The sequence below is a fragment of the Typopeltis vanoorti genome, chromosome 4 (assembly GCF_054136105.1).
Source record: "Typopeltis vanoorti isolate ZY-2024b chromosome 4, IOZ_Tvanoo_1.0, whole genome shotgun sequence".
NCBI lineage: Eukaryota > Metazoa > Arthropoda > Arachnida > Uropygi > Thelyphonidae > Typopeltis > Typopeltis vanoorti.
This window is the reverse complement of record NC_143552.1, coordinates 160,482,491-160,497,246: the sequence shown is the minus strand read 5'-3', so window position 1 is coordinate 160,497,246 and position 14,756 is coordinate 160,482,491. Positions and strand designations below refer to the sequence as shown.

At 34.8% G+C, this 14,756-nt stretch overlaps 1 protein-coding gene across 4 annotated transcripts in view; it reads right to left on the bottom strand.

Moving 5' to 3' along the window:
• LOC150107798 (kinase suppressor of Ras 1-like) overlaps positions 1-14,756 on the bottom strand; it is a 441,142-nt gene that overhangs the window by 265,416 nt on the left and 160,970 nt on the right. For all 4 annotated transcript variants that reach the window (XM_090391553.1, XM_090391555.1, XM_090391554.1 and 1 more), the window contains exon 7: positions 6,361-6,441. In XM_090391553.1, coding sequence (XP_090247679.1) covers positions 6,361-6,441 — 81 coding nt within the window. The remainder of the gene's footprint in view (positions 1-6,360; positions 6,442-14,756) is intronic.

Sequence of the window (14,756 nt, the reverse complement as noted above, 5' to 3'; positions counted from 1 at the left end):
CCGGCAAATATGGTAATTCGTTAAATGAGTTTTTTATATTGGTTTTTGGGATACTGTTGAGGGTTGTGGTTACTGCCACTTGAATGTTTTCAATGGTGTTGTATCGCTTTCCTTTCATCGGCAAATGAAGTCGGTGGAAGATAAAGAAGTCACAGGGTGCAAAATCAGGTGAATACAGTGAGTGATCCAACACACATACTTGGTTTTTGCTCAAAAACTGCCTCACAATGTTCAAACGATGAGATGGTGCATTATCGTGCAAAAGTGACCAGCTTCCTGCATCACGATATTCATGCCGTATGCGAAGAATTCTCACTATCAATCACTTCAAAAACTTCGAGATAAAACTCACCATTGACTGTTTGGCCAGGCAGAACGAATTCTTTGTGGATAATGCCATTGGAATCATGAAAACAAATCTGCATTGTCTTTACTTTTGACTTCTCTAAGCGACTTTTTTTTGGATGCCCCTCTTCTGGTGGTCTCCACCCGGCACTCTGCAGCTTTGTTTTGGGCTCATACTCAAAACATCTCATTTTATTACCAGTAACAATTGTTTCAAGGAAGTTTGAGTTCTTACGAGCAGTTTTAATGAGGTCCTTGCAGTGTTCCATTCATCGGTCAACTTGTGGGTAACAAATCACGAATTCAATTTACGAAGGTCCAAACTGTCGGTCAAAATGTTGTGCACAGTTGATTTTGGAATCCATAATTCATCCTCAAATAAATCAATCTCATGGACTATTTCGGGTTTTCTTTGATGAAATCATGCACTTTTTGGATGTTAACTTCTCTTAGTCCAGTTTTTGGAAGGCCTGGATTTTCGTCATCCTCAAGCATTTCACGACCACTTTGAAATCGCTTAAACCACTCGTAAACTTGAGTATGGGATAAGAATTCATCACCGTATAATTTTTGAAGCATTTGATGTGTTTCGGTAAAACATTTACCAAGTTTAACACGAGTCAATTGCAACTCTCTGTATGAAACTCATTTTCCGACCATTCATCAAAACACACTGTCACTCTTGGCACTATAAATCGGTTTCTAATGAAACAAATGTCATAAACAGTTGCCACAACACTAATGAAGGTTGCCACATTCGACAACAAAAAGATACAAGTGGTGCCACTAGTTTCTTTTATTTTCAAAAAGTTCAGTTTCTTTTTGAACAGAGGGTGTATATAGCAGAAGCTAGCAAAACAGCTCCAAGGATTACTTGAATGTTGAAAAACACATTGACAAGTAAAGATACAAAGATTATCCCTATCCCTCATTATACGACTATGATGAAGTCATATCTCTTGATTACTGTGCACACATTCAGTCACCTGGGTTTCTTGCAGATGAGGATGACAAAGCTGATGATAGGATTGTGGAATGCTCCTATGAAGACAGAGCAAAGGTGTGTGGGTTACAGAGTTCAGTTAACACGAGAATGGACATGAGAGACAAGTTACTACATGGATTCTATAAGATTGAAACAAAAGAAAATTTTCAATAGATGAGTAGAGAGAGAGAGAACAAGGGATCACAACTAGAAGTTGTATGAAAGTAGTTGGTATGGGTGTGCACAGTAGATACTTTTTGCTTGGAGAGCAGTCAATGAGTGGAATGGATTTTCACTCTCAGGGCACCCACAATCAGTTGCGAGTGAAAGAGTTTCAGGAGAGGTATGATGGGCATTATCAAATTCCTGACATGTACCCTCAAGGGGTGTACAGGGTATGATAGTACTACATGAAAAATTAACATCATTACTAACTTTCCATCTACAATTTTCCTCCAAATCAATCTGTTACCTGTCAAGACTCCAACATTATCAGATCTTATATTTCTATCTTCTAAAGCATTTTTTACTGTATCAATCCACATATATCTTGGTCTTCCTCTGGGTCTTTTTCCTGCCAACATGGCAGAGAACACTTGCTGATCTTTCCTCTCCCCATTCTGTTTAAGTGACCATACTATCCGAGATTAGCTCTGCTAACACATTCCTGGATGCTAACAATGTTAAGTTCTTACCTAATATCTTTGTTATTAATATGATATTACCATTATTGCTATCTGTTCATGCCCCCAATCTTCCTCAGGACTCTCATTTCTGCTGTCTCTAGTCTTTGGTCAAGTGTTTTACCTCTAACCCAGCTCTCAGATCCATAAGTTAAAACTGGTGTCAACACAGTCTTTTATACAACTAATTTAGCGTTTTGACTAATTTCTTTCTTATTCCATACAAATTTATTCAATTGACTTCCTACTATACCAACTTTGTTGATTCTGTTGTCTATTTCCATATTTAATTTACCATCTTCACTAAAAATCGTGCCTAAGTAGTGAAATGTTTCACTTCTTCTATAGGTTCTCTATTCACAATGCAGTTGATATTTTCAATGATTCTGCCTATTTTCATTGACTTTGTCTTGTTATTGCTGACTTCATACCATATCAATTATAACAGTTATTCAATTTAGTCAGGAAATCTTGTAGACATGTAGCCGACTTATTTGGAAGTATAACATTATCCACATAAAGCAAAGTGCTAACATTGTCATCTCCAATTTTGATATCAGGTTTAATACCACATTCCTTCATAATGTGATCATATAGATAATGAATAACAGAGAGGGCTAATATACATCCTTGACTTGCACCAGATTTAACATTAAAATATCTTCATGTACTTCCTTCAATTCTAACTGCTGATTTTCTTCCTTCATGTAGCTTCCTCAGTGAGAGGGTGCAGCACCATGTCCTTCCAGTTCTCTCTGTTGGTGGCTTTCCTTTTTGTTTCTGCATAGCCATGTGATCCTGTCCATGATCTTATATCTTCAATCCATGTCCTTCGTTTTTTGCCTCTCGATCCTTTTCCCATATTTTTTCCTTCTAAAACTGTTAATATCCTCTGTACTGCTGAACCTCTCAGTACACGTCCTGTCAATCTCATCTTTCTTTGGATTATTTCCTGTAATAAAGATCTCTGTGTTCTCATTCTCTGTAGGACATCAGTATTTGTCACATGTTCTGTCCATGGGATTTTCTGAGCTCTTCTATAGCACCACATTTCAAAGGCCATTATCTGTTGCCTTACTCTCTTCCTGAATAACCAGGCCTCACTTCCATATGTGAAAATTGGCCACACTAATGTTCTTATCATTCTTTTCTTTGTCTCGATACTCACAGAACTTTTGAGCAGATCTTTATTTTTCCAGAATGCATCCTTAGCTATGGCTGTTCTTATTTTTATTTCTTTATCTTGCTTTCCATCTGCAGTAAAGTAGGTGCTTAAATATTTGTATTCTGTTGTATGTTCAATTTTCTTACATGACTGCTGACTTACAACTCAAATAAAGACTAAACATTGCTTGATATAATGCTCCAGCGACACCATATGAATGTAGCGTATTGAATAGCTTCTCTCTTGGTACCTTGTCATATGCCTTTTCCAGATCTACAAACTTAAATACAGATCTTTGTTACATTCCCATGATTTCTCAACTATTTGTCGTAAAGTGAAAATCTGATCCTGACAGCCTCTATTTGGCTTGATTCCACCTTGTTCTTCACCAAGCTTCCCTTCTATAATCCTTTTGAATCATTTCTCAAGTATACTTGCATAAATCTAACCAGGAACACTCAGTAGAGAAATACCTCTGTAATTCTCACATTGTTTTATTTCCCTTTTTATATATGGGTACTATGAGCATTCTATTCCAATCATCTGGAATTCATCCCTGTGTGCAGACCTTCTGAACTATGCAGTGCAGCCACTGTAGACTTTTATACCTCCATACTTGAGCATTTCTGGTCGAATATCATCTATTTCAGCTGCTTTCCAAATTGCCTGCCATTCAAGAAAATTAGCCTCACATTTAGTGTTGAATACTATGGCTACTCCTTTTCCTTGATTGTCATTGCCTGAATATAACATTTTGTATTTATTACTCAGAGAGATCTCACCAGTTTTTGTCTTTTTTTGTTTCAGTCATCACTATTATGTCGATCTGGTAATTATCTAATTCCTCAGCTAGTTCCATTTCTTTGCCATTCAGGCTTCCTATGTTGATAGTAGCAATCTTGAACTCTGGTGATGTTGAGTTGTGGTGTGTGTTTTAGGATTTGTTCCAGTAGCTGACTTTTTGCTGTTTGCCCTAGTTCCCTAGCAAAAACAACAGGGACCTTGTTTAACCTGCCAACGCTCCAGCCATCATGAAATTCTGTCATGTTGTATCAGCATTTTATATTATGGTTTAAGCCAATAAGAATGCAATTTCATCAGCTATATCCTAAACAAAATACTGCCAACCTACCTCGTTCGTTCAGTATCCAGGTAGAAGATACCTAATAGGGTGTACTATGAGAAGGTGAGGATTGGACATTAGTTTACTGGACATTAGGACAATAATTGAAAGGAGATCTCCTTTCAATTATTTGACCTTTAAACACCCTGTATGATAAGCAATGTGTGAATAATTGTTGGTGTGGAGCTCCAAAATGAGTCTTTTGATTCCAATGAGATACCCAGTATAATAATAATAATAATTTACAATGCGACATACATGTTCAGCAACAAGAAATTGTTATATAACGTGAAAACTAGACAAATCCTCTGACTGTTCTGTGATTTGTCTAGAAATGGAACTTTTTTACTTTTTTTTTCCTCTCTCACAAATACATCAGCAGCTCATTGGGTAAACCACATTTTGAAAGAAAACTCAATGCAATTTGTTAAGTTGACTCTACTTAAGTTATTTAATAATAAATGGGTTATTAATCTGACCAAGAGCTTGTCTTTTGTTCCATTATCTCAACTTAGTTCTGTATTGATAGCTCATTTCTTGTAGTGTACAGGATACCATAGTTGGCATTTGGACCTCGAAGGTGAGGTATTAGGCCTATGTTTAGGCATGGCAGAAGCTGCTGCAATCAGGTCCTACAACCCACACAACCTACAGCTCTCACAACATACATAGAATCTGGATACCAAAAGGGTTTAAAAAGGTACTGCCTTCATAGACTTAACATCAGCTTATGACACCATACGGAAAGTTTACTGCATAAAGCAGATAAAATAATCATGCCAAAAAATACTAAAACGACTAGAACAAATGCTTTCCCATAGGAGGACACTGCAACACTTATGTGAACTGGAGCAAATGGGGTTGGATATAAAGCTGATGTGAGTGTGACTGCAAGTAATCAGTGATGCACCACAGAGCTCTTTACTTGGGATAATGCTATCTAACCTGCACCTTAATGATATGTGGAATGATTTGAGAGGAATATCCAGTTTGTAGTTGCTTCTCAATGATGTTAGACTGTAGTAGGCAACAGTTAATAATGGTGATACAGAGATCTGTACAATGATTTCAACAGTGTAGGTAATGATTAATGGTTATGAATTTAATGTGGCAAATGTAAAAGATGAAAAGATTATGTGTGCATTACGTTGATGGAAATGGATGCAGGAAATTGATGAGGCTGAAGATTTTGAATTGAAGGTAGATGGCAAGTCAAAGTTCAGAAGGCATATTGCAAAAACAGACAAAATAGTACAAAGGATATTTGGTTGTTGAAGAAAACACTAACAAATAAAGATAGGAATCCATCTTTAAGGTCATATCTAGCTACTCTGTGCAGATCTGGTCATCAGGGTTTCTTGGAAATGAGGAAGTAGACACCAAACGCAAGTAACCAAGATGGTAATAGGTCTATGGAATGCTCTCAAAGAGAACAGATTCAAGGAGTGTAGGCTACAAAAATTTAGACATGAAGGGAGAGTACAACAGATAGTGTTCAAGTAGTATAAGTGTGAGTTAGCAAGATCATGAGGACTAGAATTTTTGCAAGGGAAGTGATGAATGAATGGCATGAACTGCTGGAGGTGGTCATAAGTGCTTTGTCAATGAATAAGTTTAAGAGGCAGTATGAATAATGGTTAGTGTGGACCTCCACAATGAGTCTTTGACTCCATGAAGATGCCTGTATAATAATATTGTCATTGAATTATATAAAAGAAAAACATTAAGTTTACAAGGCATTACCCATTAGCAGTCAATAAGTTTAAAAAGAGGTATGATAGGTACTGTATGAATAATGGTTAGTGCAGACTTGCCATGGAGATACCTGCGTAACAATGTTGTCGTTAAATCATATATAAGGAATATATTTTAAGTTGATTAAAGGCATTATCATACATTAGCAAATATATATTTTAAAAAAAATAATTCAATTTATGAAGTTTGAGCTTTCAAATATACATCGATCTTCACTGATTAAAAGGAATGATGTAAACAGCAATGAATGGTTATTTAATAATCTTGGAATTATTAATATATGCAAAACAGAAGCTGTACTTACTTGCACTCTTTACACCTATATCCAAAAAACATTGGTTTCTCACAGAAGTGACAAGTTGTAACTTTTAACGTGGAGGTGAACCTATGTCGTGGAGAAGAAAGAAAAAAAATGAAACTTCAAAAGAGTAAGGAGTTTCATATTCCTAAATATAGCCAAATTAAAGTCTGCGACACTGTTGCATGAAATTAAATATTAAGTTAAACCAAGAGTTTGTTATCTAAACTGTCATTATATCCAAGATATAGGATTGAAGATCCTAAACAAAAGTCTGTATAAGGTACTAGCTGTAATGATGAAATGATAAAAACAGACAGGAAAATTGGAAATATCACCTGGATTGTTAGTAGAGAACCAACAGAAGAAGTTAAGAGTTTTTTGTAATTTGGGCACACTGCCTTTACTTTATTTTTTTAATGAAGAAGACAAAGTGTGGCATGGTCAGAAACCAGACAAATAAATTTACATGGAATAAATGAGAAAGGCAAACCCAAAGGCTATAGCATACAAGACAGTGTTCAAAGCAATTTTAATATAAGGTTCCGTTCCGAGAGTTGGGTTAGAAATAAAACAGTTGACCAAAGGCTAGAGAGCCAGATAGTTCTGAAAAAATTAGAGGAGTGAAAGGATTGAATCAATGGCAGAACCATATTAAATATGAAGATAACATACAATATCATGATATTGTTAATATTCAAGAATAGTTCAGATGAGCTAATCTAGGATAGCATGGTCATTTAAATAGAATGGGAGATGAAAGATTAGCAAAACAAGTGTCTGAGAGAGGAAAGAAAAATAAAAAAAAAAACACTGCAGGGTAAAAATTCAAAACAACCAAAATATGGGTGGTTTGATACAAATAAGCTTCAGAAAATCAAAATGTAAGAACCTGACAGATAAGAGAATTATGTGGAAAAAAGTGTTGATCAAAAATATTATGTTAAAACTACTATAATATCAAGTACACCCTATTGAAAGTATAATTAAAACCTTCGCTTGAGTAATACAAAAAAATTTAATGCACAGTAAATTGTCTAATAATAAGTGTCAAGATATTGGATAAGGTCAAAATAATTTCAAACATCACAATTTTCTGGTGTATACTATCACCACTTGAAAGATTATTTTTCACTTGGTCAGAACTATAATAAATTTAGTTTAATCCTTTATCCAAGTGTGTGCAAACAAAGTTTGCGCCTGAAAGTATCTTCAGGACTGGGGTAAAGTGGTACAACACCGGGCAACTCTTTGCAAAGGTGGAGCAAGCTACCAACACTCCTATCTCAGTATCTCCCATAATGCAAAACACATCTCCTTGCAGATATGTATAACGTTATGCATTAAGGGAAGGGCCACTACCCAGACTAGTTTCGACCTTTATTGAGGTCTCTTCAGTGGGAGCCAGGCCCAAGTGAAAAATAATCTTTCAACATCTTTCTCTAAATCCAGAGTATAAAAAGGTGGCACACCATTTGGCAGCTCCTATAGGAGGAGATGGCCTTGCTAATGCTTCTGCCTGGTATCTCCACTTGGGCCTGGCTCCCACTGAAGAGACCTCAATAAAGGTCGAAACTAGTCTGGGTAGTGGCCCTTCAATTAATGCATAACATTATACATATCTGCAAGGAGATGTGTTTTGCATTATGGGAGATGCTGAGATAGGTGTGTTGGTAGCTTGCTCCACCTTTGCAAAGAGTTGCCCGGTGTTGTACCACTTTACCCCAGTCCTGAAGATACTTTCAGGTGCAAACTTTGTTTGCACACACTTGAATAAAGGATTAAACTAAATTTATTACTATCACCACTTATTTTGATAGTGCAATACTATATTTCAGAACTTTTCTTCCAAATCAGTCAATTTATGCACTTTTTCTTCTTAATAAATATGTATTCTTTCCATAGGTTTTTTGAACCATAAAATACAAGTCATTAAGAAAAAATTCTGTCAATTTTTTATACAGGATGGCCCGTAAGTCATGAAGAGGTTTAAACATTTAATAACTATTTATTTATGAATTATTTTTATTATTTTTTTTTGTTATAATGAAATACAGAACCTGGAGGTTTTCTTTTTATATTAGTTATGAAAAACCATATCACGTAAATGTCTTTCATTTGTGACTTCACAAAGATGGGGCCCTTTCTACAGCATGTTTCATGACAGCTGTTAATGTTTTTGGCTGCAGCACCTTAATTTCTGCACGGATGTTCTCCTTCAGCTGTTGAATTGTCTGAGTATTTGTTCACATACACCTTTTCCTTCAGGTAACCCCACAGAAAGACGCTGGGAGCCATAAGATCTGGAGAACGTAATTGCCAATTAATTGCAGATCTTATTTGCTTGCCAAAAATGTGGTGATTTTCAAAATAAAATTGCATGATTTTGGTTCGTTGGGTTGTGACCTTTCCCATGATTAATTTCACAAATGTTCCTTAGAATACCTGAAAAAAATAAAATGAAAAAAATTAATAATCAAAAAAGTTATTCACATTTTAAATCCCTTCATCACTTAAAAGTCACCCTGTATTAAAGTGGATCTCAAGAAAAACTTTTACAGCCGTGGACAAAAAAAAGGGACCTACATTTCTGTAACTAGGTGCAAGATTATCAAATTAGGTGAAAAACTTAAGGCATGCTATTTGTTAGACCTTAAATTAGGGCAATATTGTTGGATTCTGAATATATAGAGATTGGAGTAATTATTTGCTTCAGAATCCAACATGATCTTCCATCACAAAGGCTAGACTTGTAAATATTATTTAATGTAAACAACTTATTTTACTATTTAATATTCATATAACTACCTTTAACTTTATTTGATATTTAATTATTTAATCAAGGATATATGTATTAATAGTGATAAGACTGTATTTAAATATTATTAAGTTTAGTTTATCTATTACCATATTAATATAAGAACTTGTATTTGATAATTTAACTGTGCATTAATTGAAATGTTAATATTCTCTATTTATTCCTATTTGTAGAAATTTAACTTTATGTAATATTTGTTGTCATGTAGATGCATGTAAGTAAGTGGGCGCGAGTTTTGGAACACCACGTGAGGAGAAGGTTTATTGAAAAGAGTTTTAGAAAGAGATCACGAGAACAATTTAGGCAGGAAGAACGGATATATAAGCGATGAACGCTGAAATTATAAATTTATTAAGAGAGAGAAAAAGAAGAGAATTGGCATTAGGTTGGAATTGGAGCATTCGGCAATCACAGTGCGATAATAGTGAGTCGGCAAGTCACTCAAGCAGCTAATAAAGTCTACTAGTCGAGAGGCGGTTAGCTAATAAATTGTAGAATAACAATTACAGCTACGGAAGACAGCTGAGTGACTACTAAATAGACTAGCGATATTTGAGTTAAGATTCAATTTCAGGGCCGACCTTTCAAGGGTATACAGAACCTTGAAGCAAAGCACAGAGTTATTAGCGAATAGTAGAGGCTGTAAAGTTGAAGTTTACCGTTAGCTGTGCTTAGAAATATATTGCCTAAAGAATTAAATGAATGCAGGAAGAATGAACAGCCGTGCATATAAAACCTCAAGTTAAGGAATTATTGTATATTGCCTTAATTCATAAGTGATCAGTAGTATTTCATGCAAGAACGTTTGTTTATGTGTATAGTGACCGACGATTAATTCAGTTATTGCTTAGAAGACTTATTTAATGAGTGCTGTATACTGTTCAAAGTGTTTACAGTTATAAAAAGAGTTTATGCATAAGTAGATGAAGAAAAAAAATTATCGGTAAGATTATTTCAATTAATATTTATATACAGAGAAGTGTATAAGTTTCATCCTAGAATTTCCTTATATTAACAGTAACTATTGGTGAGAATTAACTGAAGTGTAAAATTAAAAGTGTTTGTTTGTGAAGAGGTGTGTTACTGCAAATTTTATTGTATTTGGAACTTAAGGAACTGCAAGAAGACTGTACTAGAGATGACAGATTTACCATTGTCTGAGTTTGTATGATTGTACTTATGAGCTAAAATGTTTGTGATATCTTAATTACTGATTTAAACTTAAGTGTAAAATTTGTGATTTTAAAATTAAATGTTTGTTTTTGTTAATCAAAAGTTGTATTTTGCCTGAATCTCTTTTACTGCACCATTCATAAAATATTCGAACCAAAGCAGGTGAATTAATCAAGTTAAATATTCTCGGCCAGTATATATAATAACAACATATAAAGGAAGGGTAGTTGAGAGTTGGTTTATCTTCAATTCTTGAACTAATTCAGATATAAAGTGGCGCAGTCTTTGAATATAAATTTTCTTTATATTTGAATTAGAAATCGACTTACAACTTATCAATTAGTTAAGAACATCGTAATAATAATCATGTAAGTACTTCAATATTTTTACTTCTTTACATGTTACTCCTAATATACTAATTTCATAACGAGCACATCACAAGTGCAGACACTGCGTGTATGAAAACAAAAACTAACAAGCATAATTAATACGTAAAAATATTCAGAATTTTTTAATATGATTATTTTTACAAATGGTTGGAATAATCTTACCGATAATCTTCTTTCTTCATAAACTTACACACAAACATTTTTTTATAACTGTAAACACTTTGAGCAGTATGCGGCACTCATTAAATAAATTCTTCTAAGCAATAACTGAATTAATCATCGGTCACAATACACATAAACAAATGTTTGCATAAAGTACTACTGATCACTCATGAAATAAGGCAATACACAATAACTCTTAACTTGAGGTTTTATATGCACAGTTGTTCATTCCTCCTGCATTCAAATAATTCTTTAGGCACTATAATTCTAAACACAGCTAACGGTAAACTTCTTACAGCCTCTACTACTCTAGTAACTCTGTGCTTTATTTCAAGGTTCTGTGTCCTTGACAGGTCGGCCATGAAATTAAATCTCAACTCAAGTATTACTAGTCTATTTAGTAGTCACTCAGCTGTCTTCCGTAGCTATAACTGTTATTCTACAGCTTATTAGCTAACCGCCTCTCGACTAGTAGACTTTATTTAGCTGCTTGAATGACTTGCCGACTCGCTATTATCGCACTGTGATTCCCGAATGCTCCGATTCCAACCTAATGCCAATCCTCTCCTTTCTCTCTCTCTTAATTAATCTAATCTTTCCATATTTTCAGCGTTCTTCCCTTTTTATATCCATTCTTCCTAAATTATTCTCGTGATTTCTTTCTAAAACTCTTTTCAATAAACCTTCTCCTCACGTGGTGTTCCAAAATGTGCTCGCTCACTTACATACGTCTCCATGACAACCAAACAAAATATAATAAAATTGAGGTATTGCATAAAGCTAAACTTCTACAAATACGAATAAATAAAGAATATTTACATTTCAATTAATGCGCATTTAAATTATCAAATACGAGTTCATATAATATTAAGATAATAATTAAAATAGCTTAATAATATTTAATACAGTCTTTTCATTATTAATACATATATCTTTGATTAATTAATTAAATATTAGATAAGGTTAAAGGTAGTTATATGAATATTAAATTATAAACAAGTGAATTACATTAAATAATATTTGCAAATGTAGCCTTTGCCATGGCGGATTATGTTGGATTCTGAAGAGAGTATTAATAATTTAAATTTCTCTTCATTCAGAATCCAACAACCAAAATGGTTATATTTAATGTCTTATGTGTTCTTTCTTACATATAGGGATTGTGCGTCCTGTTTCACCAATGTATGGTAAGTTACAGGTGCAGTGGATGCAATCCACTGCACCTGTTGTTGGCTTGTTGCTCCCAATGTAATTTTACAACCAATAGATAATATTAATAATAGGACTCTAGCATTGATGTAGCAAGGTTTCCCCCCACCTCCAGAGGTCAGGCCAATAATTGTTGTAACGGTTGGTCAGTAACTTCACAAAACATGTAGATTGTAGTGTAGCTTGTTTCTCTGTATATAGTATATATGCTCCAGAAGATGACCTTGATATAAAGGTTGTAACGTCGAATGTGGATTTTGGTTTATATTAAACTAAAGTTTTACTCAAACATGGTAGATGTCTCCATAATTTTCCAAAATGTAAATAAAGTATCCTTTTAGGAACAGGAGATATCATATCCTTCTGGAAGAATAAAAGTTTCACTTTCAGTTAACAGGCAACCAGAGACATGTTTACTACACAATTTTTTGGAAGAGTATGAGGTGTGCTTTGCAAGGTAATTGAATTTACATTGTAAATGCCACTTGTGTTTATTTAATGAATGGTGTAGAGAGCATTTAGCCACAATGAGAACTATATTAGAAAGTTGAGGGTCTACAATGAAGGTAATAAAATTCCATAGATCAGAGATAACACGTATATCAATAGCTAGTTCACGTTTTAGCAGCACAGGCCTGCATAGAAATATATTATGACACCTGGAGACTTGATTGATTCCTTCGGCATTGAAAAGTTTGGAATAATCTTGAGATCATGGCATTTTTTGACAAAGGAAATCTTAGCTCGCAGCTTATGTTGTAATGTTGATAATTTTCCAAGTTTTATTGGTTATTTCTTCTGTATAAAGGATTACTAATTGTTATTGAACCATAAGAGGTTTCTTCAATTAACAAAAAAAAAAAACACAAGTGTGAAGTAATACTAGGGGTGCATAAGAGTCAAAGCTGTATAACTGAGAGGAGACCTCCACATAGCCTTTAAAGGAATGCAGAGAACCGGCCACAGCTTCTGACCTAATGTTCAATCCTCACCTTCTCGTGGTGCACCCTATTAGGTATCTACCTGGATACTGAATGAACAAGGATGGGCTGGCAATTTGGGATTTAGCCGAACAAACTGTATTCTTATTGGCATAAATCCCAATATAAAATGATTGTACAACATGACAGAATTGCATGACGGCTGGGTGGTTGCCCAATGAAACGAGGCCACCCTTAAGGTAGGGAACCAGAGAGAACAGCGAAAAAGTCAGCTACTGGAACAAATCTGAAAGTACAAACCAACTCAACATCACCAGAGTTCAAGATCAGTACTATCAACATAAGAAGCCTGAATGGCAAAGAAATGGAACTAGGTGAGGAATTAGATAAGTACCAGATAAACATAATAGGGGTGACCAAAAGAAAAACGGCAAAAACTGGTGAGATCTTTCTGAGCAATAAATAAAAAAAATATTATATTCAGGCAATGACAATCAAGGAAAAGAAGGAGTAGCCATAGTATTCAACACTAAATACGAGGCTAATCTTCTTGAATGGCAGGCAATTCCAAATAGAGTGATGAGGGCAAATATCAGAATGGGGAACTGGACAATAAGACTTATTTGTGCCTATGGCCCACAGAAGGTTCTACCAAGGTAGAAGTGGAGGAATTTTTTTGAGGCTTTAGAGAAAGCAATTGACACAATGAAAAAGGAAAAGTTGGTCCTTGTTGGGATCTAAATAGCAGAGTAGGAAATGATTGTCAGACATACAAAAATATTTTGGGAAAATTTGGAGAAAAGAACAAAGCTAATAATAATGGAAAATACCTGTTGGATTTCTGCTCAAGACATGGACTGGTTATTACTAACACAATGTTCCAACATAAAAATGTTCACAAATTCACATGGAGAGAAGAGGCAAGGAATAAGAAAAGTCTCATTGACTATGTTATTGTTGAGAGTGATGTTTTATTGCTGGTGCAGGACACTAGAGTGTACAGAGGATTTGACATTAATATTTGAAAAAGATATTTTCAGGCGCAAACTTTGTTTCACTTTGATAAAGGATTAAACTAAATTTATTATAATCTAACCAAGTGAAAAATAAACTTCCAACATCTTTCTCCAAATCCAGAGTAATTCAATAATAAGGTGGTGCACCTGTTGGCAACTCCTATAGGTAAATATGACCTCTCCTATTGCTTCTGCCTCCCACTGACGAGACCTCAATAAAGGTTGAAACTGGTCTGGGTAGTGGCTCTTCCCTTAATGCATAGCAGTATACATGTCCGCAAGGAGATGTGCTTTGCATTATTGGAGATACAGAGACAAGGAGTGATGAGAGCTTGGTCCACCCTTGCTCAGAGTTGCCTGGTGTTGCACTACCTTACCTCAGTCCTAAAGATATTTTCAGGTGCAAACTTTGTTTGCTTACACTTGGATGAAGAATTAAACTAAATTTATTACAGCAGAATTATTCTCTGGCTGATCAGGAATTCTACCAAAGTGTCACTAACAGCTTCAAGTTTTGTGGCAGCCAGTCTGAGTAAACGATTTTACTGCTGTACAAAGTGCTGTTCCCCCTAGTTAATTTATTAAAATATGAGGAGTGGGCACAAGCAAAGCCATTATCTGCATTGCATGTGTGAAGACAGAAACCAGGGACTGTACTCTGAATTTAAAAAAAAAAAAAATGCAAATAACCATG